The 16,055-nt window shown below is 43.9% G+C and overlaps 1 protein-coding gene across 2 annotated transcripts in view; it reads right to left on the reverse strand.

Moving 5' to 3' along the window:
• Positions 1-495: 495 nt before the first annotated feature.
• Positions 496-16,055, reverse strand: part of SLC7A7 (solute carrier family 7 member 7) — a 29,278-nt gene continuing 13,718 nt past the window's right edge. For both annotated transcript variants that reach the window (XM_070426303.1, XM_070426295.1), the window contains exons 3-10: positions 5,784-5,909; positions 4,848-4,992; positions 3,366-3,489; positions 3,036-3,139; positions 2,655-2,751; positions 1,627-1,776; positions 1,235-1,418; positions 496-1,023 (exon numbers count right to left, since the gene is read on the reverse strand). In XM_070426303.1, coding sequence (XP_070282404.1) covers positions 917-1,023; positions 1,235-1,418; positions 1,627-1,776; positions 2,655-2,751; positions 3,036-3,139; positions 3,366-3,489; positions 4,848-4,992; positions 5,784-5,909 — 1,037 coding nt within the window. In that variant the 3' untranslated portion in view covers positions 496-916. The remainder of the gene's footprint in view (positions 1,024-1,234; positions 1,419-1,626; positions 1,777-2,654; positions 2,752-3,035; positions 3,140-3,365; positions 3,490-4,847; positions 4,993-5,783; positions 5,910-16,055) is intronic.

The following is a 16,055-nucleotide window of genomic DNA, read 5'->3' on the forward strand; positions in this document are numbered from 1 at the left end:
AACCTGGGTATGTGCCCTGACCGGAATCAAACTGACCTCCTGATTCATAGGTCGACACTCAACCACTAAGCCATGCCAGCTGGGCTCAAATTCTTAGTGGTAATTAAGAAGAATGAAAATTGATGTCGTTTTTAATCTAACAACCCTAACATTTTGCTACAGCAGCTTAGGGGTAGTGATTGGTTTTATCCAGCGGTTCTCAACCTGTGGTTCGCAAACAATGAAAACACATCCTGCATATCAGATATTTACATCATGATTCATAACTAGCAAAATTACAGTTATGAAGTAGCAATGAAAGTAATTTTATGGTTGGGGGTCACCACAACATGAGGAACTGTATTAAAGGGTCACGGCATTAGGAAGGTTGAGAACCACAGCGGGCTTGAGAGGGAAGAAATACTCGGATACTTTCAAGCATTAGATTGTTTTTAGTTTTCCTGCCAGACTAATAGGAACTGCCCCAGAGACATGTAAAATGAAGCCACTCAAAGCTTAGGAACATAACCCTTTTATTGTCCAGCACCCATACATTTTCATGTCTCTCTAAAGGAGACAGGAAGTTTGGAGCATTATTGGCCCTTTTAAAGGAAAAGTGGTGTAGTTAGGCACACCCAGAGATGAGTGACTATCTTAACACATGGGAATGTGCTACTAGAATAACCAAACCCACACCTGACATGCTCCCACCACAGTCTGCTTTATTATCCCTTTTTAAAAATCTGGAACAATATGTAGCAAAACAAATAAATTACTGTCTATCTCAGAAAAAGCAAGTTCAAAGGTTGTTGAAGCTGCCTAGACCAGGCTTCTGGACAGGTGCCTCCAAAGAAGTAAGATTCCTTTTCAACTTCCTTGGCTCCAACCAGTAGAAGATGAGGTTCTGCTTTTCATATCACAGGATTCCGGGTGTTATTTACTTAGACTTGGGATTTTGTTGCTTGGGCATCTCTTCTTCATCTTCCAAATCCATCTCTGCAGCAACTGACATACATATGACCTGGAGGTACCATGTGGCAGATGCTACAAAGAGAAGTTTGAATCAAAACTCAGAAGAGGTCAACTGGTCTGAGCTCCACTGGCCCTGAATAGGATTGGGCCTGAGGAGACAATTCAGTTAAGCCTTAGGGTTAACTATAGGAAGGGGCTGTGGCAAAGGTGACTTAGAACAGGATTTTCAGCAAAGGCCAAAAAAAGTACATTAGCCAAGCTAACCTGAGGATCCAGATCTTACCCACAATCCTTCGGAGGCAATGAGGTCGTTTTTGTTCTGGCACTCTGATGATGAAGAAGTAAAAGGGCAAGCCTGAGAGGGCAATGCCAATGCCAATGAGGGAGTTGATGGTATCGCTGTAAAGTGGAATAACCACCAGGAAGATGGTACAGCAGCAGAAGACAATGGGGAAGAAAAGGCTGAGCTAAGGGCACAGAAGAAATAACTGGAAATTAGCTCAGGATTGACAGCTAAAATAACCCCACCTCTGTGAAGATCAGAGCACTGAGCTGCCTTTCCATTCCCTTCATCTCAACACACTGACACCAGCAAGTCCAGGGCAAAGGTTTCTAAATAAACCATCTTAGAATCCCCAGGGCAGATGGAGCAGAGGTGGGATGGAGGTGACTTACCTTAAGGGAACGAGGTCGATCAGGCTCCTTCCAGCGTAGATAAAGCTGGCCCACAATTGAGAGCCCCACAAAGAACCAGTAGCTGAAGCTATAGTAGTTAATGAGCTGGAAGATGTCCTCCACACATAAGTAGATCAATGCCATGATTCCCTGTAAGCACAATCATCTCCTCAGGGCCTTTGTTCGAGGTGTTTTTCACTCCCCTTTACCGAGTCCCTCTCCTTTGTCAAATCCTCAGAGCCTCCCCATCTGTCCTTTTCTGTTCCCACCCTCTTTAGCACCTGAGTTTAAATACCTCATTCCTTTTCTATAAAGTATAGCTCAAAACAATTCCTCAAAAATCTGCTTAGCCTGTCTGGTGTGGCTCAGTGGTTGAGCATCAACCTATGAACCAGAGGTTATGGTTCGATTCCCGGTCAGGGCACATGCCCAGGTTGCAGGCTCAATCCCCAGTGTTGGGTGTGCAGGAGGCAGCCAGTCAATGATTCTCTCTCATTGATCTTTCTATCTCTCCTTTCCTCTCTGAAATCAATAAAAAATACATGTTTTTAAAATTTTTTAATCTTTTGCTTAAAGGCCTCCCTATAATGGCTCCAACCTATATTTCCAGCTCAGCACCCACTATCCAACTTCACATTGCTTTACCTCAGAACTTTCTGATGATGTTTCTCGTAACCTAATGCATTTAGTCAAAGAAGTCTTTCCTCATTCACCCTTTTCCCCCCTGGAAGTCATTAGTTTCCTCCCTAAACACTACATCACTGACTATCATGACAATCATAAATAATCCCATGTGCTTTATGCCTTATCCTAAACCAAAGGAGATTACCATTCCTTAGAGAAGATAGATTCTCTCTTAGGAACCACTGCAGCAGTTAGCAGGGTGTCTTGCCCACAGTATGTTCCATTAGTATTTTTTTCTGTTAGAATCTCCTTTAGGTTTTTTAGAAAGCTAGGACAGTTGCCACTACTGTTACTAAAGTTTCCCCCACAATCTGGCTTTCAGCCTCATCCTTGGTATCACTTACATTGAAAAGTAGCGCAGGCACTGGGGTGAACCGATGGACATGAATCATGCAGATAGCATCAGGGAGATGGCCTTCTCTTGAGCCCACAAAGAAAAGCCTATTTTAAGTAAAACAGGAGAGATTGAGGAACATGGGACACTAGGTATAGCCTGGTTCATGAGCTAAAGGGCCATCCCTTTGCCATCACCTCCAAAAGAGTAGATAATATGGAATGGAGCTCAATATAGAGATTAGTAAGAACTGGAGGCTACTGATGGAAACGAGCAAAGAGGTTGTGAATGTCATTTGGGGAGCACAGTGACTAAAGTCTGGACCCTATAAGTCCTACCTCCCCCTGCCATAGTTTTCAAAATACTTATCAGTAAAAGATACCATTCATACCTAGAAGCAGCCACAATGGAAGCATTGAGGCCACCAAAGCAGGATAATGCAACTGCTATTGGAATTGTCCAGTTGAATATTCCAAAAATCTGGTCTGCAAAAGTCTAAGGAAAAGAGTCATTAGGGATGAAAGGCGTGGACAGGCATGTCCCTAGATTCCCACTACTTGGAATCCAACCCTTCTACTACAGAGGTAACAGTACCTCCTTGCAAGCCCAGTATCCAAGTATCCTTTCAAGGACTGTCTCTTTACTGGGACTTTTGAGAGCTGCACTGTACCTAGAAGCCCACAAACACCCTCAGCCTTCTCTGCTAATGAAAATCATTTACCACAGCAACAGCATCACTGGCCAGGATGTCCTTCATGTCTAGCACGGTGTAATAGGCCACGTTGGTCAAGATGTAGATGATGGTGACAATGGGCATAGAAATGCCAATGGAAAGGGGCAAATTCCTACAACCAAATAGAATAGTAGATACGTTAGTCCGTAGTCTCATCCTCATCTCTCCTTTAATCCTTAGCTTTGAACTCATAAGAACTAAAGAACATCAAGGGAAAGGATAATCACATTTAGAGAAACAGCTACAATGCCAAAATAAAGTAAAATAAAATAAAGGGTTAACAAAGAACTGTGTCATAGCATAATAATAGCACAGGAAGATGGGTTTATTTTGTTTTCTGTAATTGTGAACACTGAAAAAAATTAAAATATAAAAAAAAATTGTCTAAGGTTGAGAAATATAAGACATGAAGGCCAAGTCTCCAGAGAAAAAGATAGTCCCTCAGTAGGAAGAACAGGGTGTGTATATGAATAAGCAACCTGGGAGATATGTCCACCCACCCCCTTACTCAGTTTGAAAACCTTGGATACCATCCTAACCAGTGGCCAAGAGAAAGATGCAAAGACTTCCCAAGGTCCCTCTAGCCCAAATAAAGCCATGATCTTTATAAACATTCTTTGCAGAATGGAGGGGGGAAAGGGGCGGAACTAAATACTCTCAAGTCTTTCAGCTTCTGTCCAGTAGGTGGAAGTACCACCCAGGCCTCAATCCTGTTTCTGTTTGCTCTGGTTGCAACACTGGAAGTGTACCAAACATATTCTTTGTTTCTCAATGCCAAAAGGAATCTATTATTCTTTTGACTAAAAATTTTTAGAAACTCCACTCCTTGGCAAAGCTTAGTTCCCAGAATTACTGAATTTCAAAGCCAGGAAAAGCTCTGAGATCATATAATTCACCCCCCTCTGTTAGACATAAGTAAGCAGATAGATGTCAAGAACTCCCTCAAGGTCATCCAACAAATCAGTGGAGAGGCCCTGTGAATCCCTGTCCAGTGCTCTTCACCCTGCATAACTAGAGGGTAATTTAGGGTAACAATGGTGAGGTGATCCCATTGAATGGCAATACCACTATGCTAGTGTGAATTTGAGAAACAAAGGATCAGAAGGGAAACAGGAAGGGTTCTGGGAGTCTATGAGCTCAAGTTCTCTATGTGAAGATATAAGTGAGTGAAAGACCTAGCAAGGAAAGTCTTGTAAAAGCATCCATAGTACAGCCTGCCTTAATACAGGGAAGAATGAATAAGTGTGAAAAGACCTTTAAAAAAAAATTTTTTTAACACAAGAAATTTCACATAGCTCTATTACTGTGATCACAGATATAATACTTTTCTGGGCCTCAGGCTTCACATCTATTAAAATGGGGTTGATAAAAACGTATCTTGGTGGTTGCGGTATGCTGTGTGGCACACAGTAGAAGCTCAGTAAATGAAGGCTATCATTATCCATGTAAAGTTGATGGTGAGATACCTACCTCTCAGGATTCTTGATCTCTTCAGTGACATAGTTGAGGGTGTCCCAACCCGAGTAGGAGAACAGAGCTGAGTACAGTGCTAGGGCAATGTCACCCATTGCAAATGATGAACCCTCAAAGGAATTCTCAAAGTGATTTGAGGCTCCTGGAACCCAGAGAACATGGAAAGGCAGAAGAATTAGTGACCTCCCCAACCTCAAGGTCATCCAGTAAAGGAATAGAAGAGTACCATTAACAACAGGTGAGTAGCTTAGAACACCTTTGGCAGCAAGGCTATCAGTGAAGGAACAGGGATCAGAAAGACATCTACAGTGATGGGCCAAATGCAGGGCACAGAATGGGGATCTTGACAGGCAGGCCTCAAAGTGGATTCCTAGGAGAAGAGCTGGAGAACAGGAGTGATGCAGTTCTGCCCTGCCCTGTAAGCTGCCCAATTCTGCCTCCTTTCTAACACCAGACTGAGCTGATACAGGGTGGAGGAAGGGCAAGGCTCAATATGCCCAGGTCATCAGCATAGTTGTAGGGTAGGTGTTCAGGCCTCGATACTGGAGATGAGTGGGTATAAAGAGTTCTTTTCTGCCCTTGCTCATTCCCAAGGGGAGAACAATCAGAGCCACAGCACTGGGGCTTGACAATCTGCAAAAACCATCTCCCAGTGCACGGCTGTCAGCTCTTTTGCCAAGATCATCCTCCACCGGGAAACAGTATGCATAGAAGTTAAAGGACAGGCTTTGGGATCAGTGCCTGGGTACAGATTTCAGCTCCACTACTTAATAGGTAGGGTCTTGGGCAAGATACTTAATTCTGAAGCCTCAGTTTTTTTCATCTATAAAATGGGAATAATAGGGCCTATCAAATGAGATAATGCACAAAGAGGGCTTAGAGGATTGTGACACAGAAAATGGTTAACAAATATTAGTTGATATTATTTCTTACCCTGGCCAAGTCTAACAATGCCTGCGATGATGATACCGATCAGAGCCAGTACTTTAGCATAGGTGGAAAAATCTTGTACCTTTGTTCCCCACTTGACGTAGGCACAGTTAATGAAGGTTAAGAGACCTGAAAGAAAAATAATACTGACTGGTGACTGACTGCACCATCCAGATGGCCTTATACTCCCAAGCAATTTTTCCAGTACCAGTAATAAGTGTTGGGCTCAGAACTGCACTGCACTGGAAACCCCTGCCCAGAATGTCCTCACTATTATCATGCAAAAGAACTTGCTGAGCACCTATATACACAGTACCACATAACACACACACACACACACACACACACACACACACACACACTCAGCGAGATGACACAAATGGGAGCCACAAAACAAAGTAAATGTGGATGTGCTTACATACAAAAGTGCTCACAGCAGTGGGAGGCAACTGGTAGCTGTAGGGAATTAGGATGTGTTCTCTGAAAAGTCATGGTTTCTTCCCACTCTTCACCCTCCTACCCCCTCGTATGGGCTCTAGGACCCAGGACACTGATGCTGTGGTATTACTATTGACCTTAACACCTCCTGTTATGATTTATCCAATGTCTGGGCCAGCAGGTCAGGACTTGTAGCCAGGGCTTAGGATGGAGGCCAGACTTCCTGATACTGCCTGCCAGCTCAGCTGCTTGTTTTTGTGCTTGGAAAGATTCTTGGAACAGAGATTCCTACAGAATGGAGACAGGGCATTTTTCCTGGCTGAACAACAAAAAAATGAGAGCCACAAACAGTCCTCAAGTCCTTCCCCCGAGGTAGAGGTACTCCCTTTACCTGGTTGAGTTTCAGTAAAGTTCATTCATGGATTGCCCTTAGAGCCAGAGTTCTTAACCTAGGGCTTCCACAAAGCCTGGAATGTTTTGTAAAGTGTTATGTAGGAATAGCCAAAGTATATATATGCATTTTTCTCAGAAAAGGGTTCGTAGTTTTTGTCAGAACCTCAGAGAAATCCATCACCCTCCACACAAAAAAAGTTACAATCCACTTCAGAAAAAGAAATTCAAGAAGGGAAGCCCACACATGCTGTGAGGTTGACCAATAGCACCAGGATGCAGCAGGGAAGAGTCACAAGATATAATTCTGAAACTCAGCAGAATGTCACTCAAACCCCCCCACACCCCCCCACCCCCACCCTGCCAACCTTTACACAGGCAGGCAGGCACATACCCCACTGTGGCAGAGTGAATCGCTCGCTTCACTGCTTCTTCCTTCCCGGCTCAGCAACTGGAGCACAAGGATAGCTTAACAGTCCTTCTCAAAAAGGGCAAGGTCAGAATCAGCCTGCCTTTCCAGTGGAGAAAGCGAGGCCCAGTGCTGGGCCTGCCTGCTTCAGGCCACCAACACGGTCAGGAAGTTTTCCCTGTCTCAGTTCTGGCAGTGGCGTGTCCTTCAGTGTCCCTAGATCTCCTGTTTTGTTGTGTCCTGGCCTTATCACACTGGCCAAAGGCTACTTCATCCTGAGAAGCAGGAAAGACCAGCCTCTCAGAATAGCGGTCCTTTCTTCTGTCTCTTTCTCTCCCTTACCTTGTAACCTTCCTATTCTACTCACTGCCCAAATTCTTTTCTGCTCTTCCTAGCAAAAGGACATTTCTGTCCCATGCAAGCACTTGCATTTCTGCCTAATAAAAGAGATAACAAACAATCAAATCTTATCACAGGGCTGGACAAAACATGTACCTGTAACTTCTCAGTGCCGTGTGTGTGTGTGTGTGTGTGTGTGTGTGTGTGTGTGTGTGTATTGATTTCATAAAGGAAGGGAGAGAGAGCGAGAAACATCAATGATGAGAGAATCACTGATCAGCTGCCTCCTGCATGCCCCACACTAGGAGGGATCAAGCCCACAACTGGGGCATGTGCCCTGACCAGGAATTGAACCATGACCTCCTGGTCCGTAAGTCAACTCTCAATCACTGACCCACACCGACTGGGCATTTTATTATTTTTTTTTCACCAGTGCTGTTAATAATTAAAGACAGAAGCATACAGTCTCCACAAGCACCCTAAAAAATGGCTAAAGTGTCTTTATCTCACCCTCCAAAAATCTTTCATATCTGTTGATCCTCCTCAGCTAATCACCCATCCTTTATACCCCACTGTACTTCTGCCTCTAGCCCTTCTCTTCCTCCTGTAACCCTTGCCCCTAATCCCTGGGATTCTGCTTCTGTTTTACAAATGGAACCCAGGGACAACTAATGCTGCTATAAAATCCATGCTTAGCCATCAGAGTAACCTTGGGTCATAATACCAAACTTGGGTAGGCTACGGGACTAGTTCTGGTTCAGAATCAGTCTGTAGCCCTGTGCCATGGGTTCTGCTCTCAGCTCTGCCTTTTATTATAACAAATTCTGAAATGAAAATACATGGATTGTTTACATTTTAGTCCCCTACTGCTTCTCTACTCCATCCATTTATATCCCTCCTTTAACCCACCAGTCACCACCCGCCCACACTCAACCTTCTTTCTCAGCCACTGTCCCACCATATTGCCATGATCTGATCTCTGTATTGAGCACAGGCGCTTGGTTTTAATGGAGAAGGGAATCCTATGGAAAGAAATCAGAAAGCAGAGGAACTGCCTAAAGAAAGCACTTTTTCCCAAACCCAGCTTCCTCCAGGGCCTCTTGGCCATGAAATAGGAAATGGTATGGCAAGCAGCAGTGCTGACTGGGCTCTTTGTCCCCAGTCAGCGGATACAGCTGACCGGAGGCCCCACCTCCTGCTTCAGAAGCAGGGAAAGTGGGGGGCGGACCATGGAGTTAGAATTTAGAGGCAGCTTCAAGTTAATCTCAAGGACAGAGATGCCCTACCCTCCTATCTCGGTGCAATTCAGTCTCCACCCAACACTGACCCAAGTCCACAGGAAGTCGGGCTGAATCACGTTGGACCCTTGACTCAGGTGCAGCTCCATTCCTGCTTTGACACCTGCTTTGGATAAAGGAGAAGCTGTGAAGAAGTCACTACTATAAGCATCTAAACCCAGTCTCCATGGGCTCCTGGAGTAGTTCGGGCACTAAGGCCCAGTATCAACTCTGGAACTAAAAGCCAGGAAAGAACCGCCTAAGTAGATCCAGAACAGAACGAAGCTTGCAGGCCCACTCAGGATCAGGTACCCAGATTTAGTGTAGATGCCAAAACTAAGAAGTCCCTGAAAAAGAATGATAAACCTATAATTCTCCCAGCACCGAGTTTTAAATACATACAACGTAACACACAAAATTTAGGCCACTATTGAGTCCATTTTCTGTTTCAAATGCCCAGGGACTATAAAATCTCAAAACTTTACTAGAAAAATCATTCCATTTTTTTAAATTATGTTTTTATTGATTTCAGAGAAAGGGAGAGAGATAGAAACATCAATGATGAGAGAGAATCATCCATCAGCTGCCTCCTACTGGAGATCAAGCCCGCAACCTGGGCATGTGCCTGACTAGGAATTGAACTGGCAATCTCCAGGTTCATGGATCAACACTCAACCACTGAGCCACACCAGCTGGGCTCATTCCATTTTTTTTAAAGAGATCAATAGCTCTTCTTTCCACTAACCCAAAAACACATTTCTCGCCATTTCTACTCAGTAGTTCTAGGCCTCTCCTCTGGAGCTACACTGAATCAAGCTAAAGCCTCTTCCACATAAGGGCCCTTCTTATCATTAAATGTTTACATCCTGTCCTCCTTGAGTCTTCCCTCTTTCAGGCTAATAATCCAGTTTCTTCAATCTTTTGTGTGACAAATATGGCTTCCAGACTATTCATCAATCCAGTTCTCTCTTCTGCATTTACAACACTTCACTTTGTCAGTGTCTCCCTGAAAACGTGAGATACACACAGGAAACTGCAGACAATTTACAGACTGTGGAGTTGCAGTTTGAATTCACTGTCAACGACAACTCCCTTTTTCCCCACTGAAACTGATGAACTTTTCCCTCTCCTTTAATGGGCCTATAAAAATGAATTTTTAAAAAATCCCAAATATGGCACTTCACATTCCTTTGTGAATTTCTAGGCATCTGTCCCATCTGCCTTAATGTTGTCAGTTCAAATGCCTTCCATTTCAAATACAAAATTGAAGGCATTTGAACTAACATCACTGGATAAAAATGTTGACCAGTATAGGCAGAGCCCTGTAATCTATTGTGATAGACCCTCCTGTATGCTGGTATTATTCCAGAACATCAATCAAGAATCCACCAAACTATTCCTTTACCTAATCCACCTTTTCCCAGCTGGTCAACAAGAATATCATGAGAGTTTGCCAAGAACCTCTCTGAAAACTATGTACACATGTCTCTGTTCTAACAATCTAATGATGCTATCAAATGATTCAAATAAAATTAGTACATATTTATACTAGATTGTTCATAACTATATCATTGTAACAGTCAAAAATTAGAAACAAACCAAATGCTTATCAACAGTAGAGTGGCTAAATCAATACAATGGAATACTAAACAGCAGTGAGAATAAGCCACCTACTACACACACAAAAATATGGATGAACCATGCCCAGCCAGCCGGTGGCACCTCGGCTCCCACACCTCCTGAGAGCTGTGAACAGTCTGGCGGGCCGGGCCCTCAGGAAGGATCTGGAAGGACCCTGCCCCTGGCCTGCCTGCTGCCAATCGCTATGAGAGTGTGGCCTCCTGCCTGGGGTCTCAGCCCCGTCTCTGCACTTTTCTCTGGGAGAAAGGACACTGCCCCACCACCTGGGCCCACACCACCACCTGGGCTCACACTGCTGCCTTGTCCCAGGATGGAGGCTTTTGGACCCTCAGACCCTGACCCCACTCAGCCAAGTATCTTTCTGTGTTTCTGGGGGTCATGGTGGGGTAGACACCTGAGCGTGTGGGTCAATGTCTGCATTATGTGGAATAAACTGCCCACTGCCATATATATATATATATATATATATATATATATATATATATATATGAATTTCACAAACATATTAAGTGAACAAGCCAGACACAAAAGAGTACATACCCTTTATATCCATTTACATTAAAAAAGGCAAAACTAATCTATACTACTAGAAGTCGGAACAGTAACTTGTTTCCCTTTGTGTGTGTTTGGTGGGACAGAGGGGAGTGACTAGGAGGAACGCAGGAAGGGCTCGAGGGCTGCTTTCATGACATAGATGGCAGTTACATGTGTGTTCAATTTGTGAAAATTCATCAAGCTGTACACTTATAATGTGTACTGTTTCTTGGTGTATATCGCATTTTAATAAAAAATTAAACTGAACAAAACACAAGGTTAGCTTAGCATGGCTTGTTTTTAGTGAATCTATACAGGTTACTAGAGATTCTCCTTTCCTCTCAAACTTTGCTAATCAAGTGAACCTAGGATTTGGGCAGGAATCAACTTCAAAGAGTGCAGAATGCTCCGAATCCACTTCTTCCTCTTTCTTGTGGTAGGCAGAACAAGGCCCTGGGAGGCAGAAGAATCAGTGTCAGAGTGATGTGATGTGATGTGATGTGATGAAAGATTTGACCATTGCCCTAACCGGTTTGGCTCAGTGGATAGAGTGTTGGCCTGCGAACTGAAAGGTCCCAGGTTCGATTCCGGTCAAGGGCATGTACCTTGGTTAAGGGCACATCCCCAGTAGGGAGTGTGCAGGAGGCAGCTCATCGATGTTTCTCTCTCATTGATGTTTCTAACTCTCTATCCTTCTCCCTTCCTCTCTGTAAAAAATCAATAAAATATATTTTTTTAAAAAGATAATAAATTTGTATTGTTTTAAGCCAATAATTGGTGGTATTTGTTATAGCCTAATACATCACTCGACAGCTTCATTTCACACCCTTCCTATTCTCCCAGATCCTGGAGATGCCAGGATTCTGTCATCTCAACTAATTCTAAATCCTTTCCATTTGTCTGCAAGTGGATAGTTAGAGACATTTAAAGCAATGACATGCTTTATTACTACCTGCTTAACGCTCTTGGCCTTGCGGTTTTTGTTGGCCTAGATCTGGTAGCCTGCTGTTGTTGTTTTTTTAATTTAACCCTTTCTAGGTTAGCAATCCCCTGCTAGGAAACATTAGAAGAAAAATAGGCTTTCTGGCCACCAACTACTTTCATGTAACTAACTGCCATTCCCTTACTGTTCTCACTCTGCACGGTCCTCTAGAGCAGCGGTTCTCAACCTGTGGGTCGCGACCCCTTTGGGGGTCGAACGACCCTTTCACAGGGGTCACATAAGACCATCGGAAAACACATATATAATTACATATTGTTTTTGTGATTAATCACTATGCTTTAATTATGTCCAATTTGTAACAATGACATTGGGGGTCACCACAACATGAGGAGCTGTATTAAAGGGCCGCGGCATTAGGAAGGTTGAGAACCACTGCTCTAGAGCATTTTATTGTCCGTCCTCAGTCTTTTCTTCAGACCTTAGCTTATGCTGGGCATTAACCTTCAGGACACCCTTCTTGCAGTTCTGGGCCACCCCTATATTTAGTGTTAGTTATGTCACCTCTCACCTTCTTCTTTCTAAAACTCTAAGCCAGGGGTCCTCAAACTTTTTAAACAGAGGGCCAGTTCACTGTCCCTCAGACATACCACACATGCACACTGCGGGCCCGGGACGAGTCAGCTGCTAAGCAGGACAGGCAGCCTCGGCAAAAACACCCGGCGGGCTGGATAAATGTTTTTGGCGGGCCACATGTGGCCCGCGGGCCGTAGTTTGAGGACCTCTGCTCTAAGCTTATCAAAAAGCAATGTGTTCAATCACATTGGTTTCTTCAGATGACTCTCCTTTTCTTCCTAAATAAGATAATTTTCAACTATTTTATCAGAATTTCACTTTAAAGAAGCTCCTGGTCTTTTTTCTTTTAATCCCTGGCTATGAAATTATAATTCCTTGCCCTGAACTTTTCTGCATCCCTTTGCCTAGAATTTAGAGTGTATTTCAGAGGAAACCTAGCATTTCTTTTTCTGGGAGGTACAAAAATTGAACAAGCAAAGTCACTTCCTCACAAGGATTCCTCATTTCCCAGGTTATGTTTAATAATAATAATAATAATAAATAATAAGTCCTTATCCTTTAGAGCAGTGGTTCTCAACCTTCTGGCCCTTTAAATACAGTTCCTCATGTTGTGACCCAACCATAAAATTATTTTCATTGCTACTTCATAACTGTAATGTTGCTACTGTTATGAATCGTAATGTAAATATCTGATATGCAGGATGGTCTTAGGCGACCCCTGTGAAAGGGTCGTTCGACCGCCAAAGGGGTCGCGACCCACAGGTTGAGAACCGCTGCTTTAGAGATTGATATTGAAGCCTGTACAGGTTCAATGGCTTGATGTCTTGGATTTCCCTTAAATAATCTAGTGCGGTGGCATCTTGCTAGTGCGTGTGTCAGAATCGGAGATAACCCATACCCTTCTCGGTTCCTGTTCTCTGTGCCCTGAGGGCCCACAGACCAGGGAACCCCAAGAGTAGGAGGCAGATGTGAAGGAGAGCAGGTCTGAGGGTCCAACTGTCACTGCCAAGCACTCACAGCAAGATTCAGAGGAGGATAGGCCCAGGAGTAAGGGTGTCCACAGAGGAACAAGCAAATAAAAAAAACGTTTCAACATGGAAAATGCCAAACGGGAAAATGAAACAAAGGATGAAAACGAGCAAGGTGCTAATAAAGGAGAGCCTTGGCTTCCTTTGGAAGCTGGTGAATGTTGTGTGCCTGGAGGGAATCATGGGTGGCTCCCTCTTGGGCAGCCCATCCTGCAGTGTAGATGGGATGGGGGCAGAGGCATGGAGAGGATTAACAGAGGCTGGTGTCTGTGCCTTTCTAAGAGATGGGCCACATATCTGTAACTTCAGTTTAGCTTCCATAAGAAGAAACACACCTTCAGGCAGAGCTGGAAGCAGAACTGGCTGGTACTGTTCATTACATTCGCAGGGGAAGTAAAATCCTTCGACGGGTCTCTGTGTGTTAGTGTAGTGAAATTTCCCTCTCACTGCAATCAAAAGAATCAGAACCTGACCTTGCCCAGAGAGTAGGCATCCCTTATTATAGCAGGTCCTCATACAAGCACATCTCTCTTTGATATACACACACATTAGTCTCAGCTCTTCTGGCAAATCCATCATTTTTGAATAAAATATACTCTTTCATGTCATATTCTAATCAAATATGAAATTGTTTCTACCTTGCATTGAAAGTAAAAAACAAATAAGTTTATTGGCCTTAAATGTTTATAGATGTGAGTCTAAAACATCACTACCCATCTTCTATTCTATTTTCTATCCTATTTGCATTACTGAGCAAATTTTCCATCTTTATTCTCCTTTCTGTATAATACCTCAAAGCCTCCAAAATACCCAGATTTTACTATAATCTGTGCATTTTCTCCTTTCCTTTAAAATTTCAGTTTAAAGTTTATTAAACACATCTCTTCCAATCCCTAAGAAATCTACTCTGTCTCTTGCCAGAGTCCACCTTTCTGGTATCTTAGCATTTACAATCAGGCAGTCTGCTCTCTGTCCTTCTTTTCCTTCACATACACAGCCTTCAGTTGACAGTGAGATGAAAATTCTACCTGCCACTCACTTCACTATCTTGAATTTCACAGTCACATGACACACCTCAGGTGTCTTCTGACTAGTGATGCCATTCATCCCACAGGAATTGGCAGGATAGAGGTCTGTAGGCTTAACTGGTGTGAATAAGCTTTTCATCATATGTTGTTCAAGAAAAACCACACATGCCTGGCTGGCATGGCTCAGTGGTTGAGCATCAACCTATGAAATAGGAGGTTACAGTTTGATTCCCAATCAGGGCACATGCCCAGGTTGCAGGCTCGATCTCCAGTGGAGGGCATGAAGGAGGCAGCCAATCAATGATTCTCTCTCATCACTGATGTTTCTATTTCTCTCTCCCCCTCCTTTCCTCTCTCTGAAATCAATAAAAATATATCTTTTTTTAAAAATATATTTTATTGATTTTTCACAGAGCGGAAGGGAGAGGGATAGAGAGTTAGAAACATCGATGAGAGAGGAACATCGATCAGCTGCCTCCTGCACTCCTCCTACTGGGGATGTGCCTGCAACCAAGGTACATGTCCTTGGCTGGAATCGAACCTGGGACCTTTCAGTCCGCAGGCCGACGCTCTATCCACTGAGCCAAACAGGTTAGGGCAATAAAAATATATCTTTAAAAAAAAAAAACACGTCTCTGCCATTAGGCAGGTCTACATATACTCAGAGTCACATTGCTCAGGGGACAGCCACGCCCCTTAATCGGTATGCCCAGGCCTGCTAGTACCCATATGTCTCCAGAATACTCTACCACTGCTGTTTCCACAGAAGGATCAGATTTGTATTCCCTGAAAAGAGTCTCAGATCTGTTGCCTAAAGCCAGACATTGCAAGTTTTTCCTCCTTTTCTGTACTGCCTGTTTTGTTTGTGTTCCCTAAAGCTGGTTTAGGATACTCTCTACACCTCACAATTCACTTTCCCTTCCTGGCTCCCTTGAGGTATTATTTCTTCCATTCTTTGTAGGTGCTTTTATAACTCTCAGAAAGCAGACCTCAAACTCTTACCTTTTCTGGCTAGAGAACCATTTCACTTCCTCGGGCATCATGGTTGAGAGCCTCTGGGTCACTGAATCAGATGCCTCCTATTCTGCCTCCTGGAACTCAGTCAGCACTTTAGTTGCAGTGGCTCCGTTCCACTCCGAGGGAGCAAGCAGGCAGTCTGTACTGGAGGGTCTCATATTAAACCACTCCTGGGCTCCCTTCTCAAAGCTGGCTAGTCCTTCCTGGTTTGCTCAGCTAGGTTCAACTGAGGTCCTCAGAAACAAGACCCCAAGCCTGAGAGAGCATCAGGATCACCTGAGGAGTGTTAACCTACAGCTTTGGGGTTCCACCTCAGGAGTTCTGATGCAGGGGTCTGTGGCAGGGTTCCCAGGGAAATTTGATGACCTGCCTGCTTCAGGTGTGCTACCTTAAGTAATTACATACAGAACTAAACCCTTCACTTAACTCAGCGCTTCTCTATCCTGGTTGCACATTGGCCTCACTTGACAAGCTTTAACAAAGTCCAGTGCTCAGGCCCCACCCAGGCAATGAAGTCAGAAACTGGAGGGGAACCCTGGCATCAGCATGTTTTCCAAGCTCCCCAGGTGATCCTAAAGCACAGTGACAACTGAGAAGCTCTCTTCCCAAGCTCCCCATCAGTTCTCCTCGGCAGCAACTTTCTACTTCTTCATTTCAC

Source organism: Myotis yumanensis, unplaced genomic scaffold, assembly GCF_028538775.1.
Source record: "Myotis yumanensis isolate MYYU_CA2020_CCGP unplaced genomic scaffold, mMyoYum1.0.hap1 SCAF_1, whole genome shotgun sequence".
NCBI classification, from domain to species: domain Eukaryota; kingdom Metazoa; phylum Chordata; class Mammalia; order Chiroptera; family Vespertilionidae; genus Myotis; species Myotis yumanensis.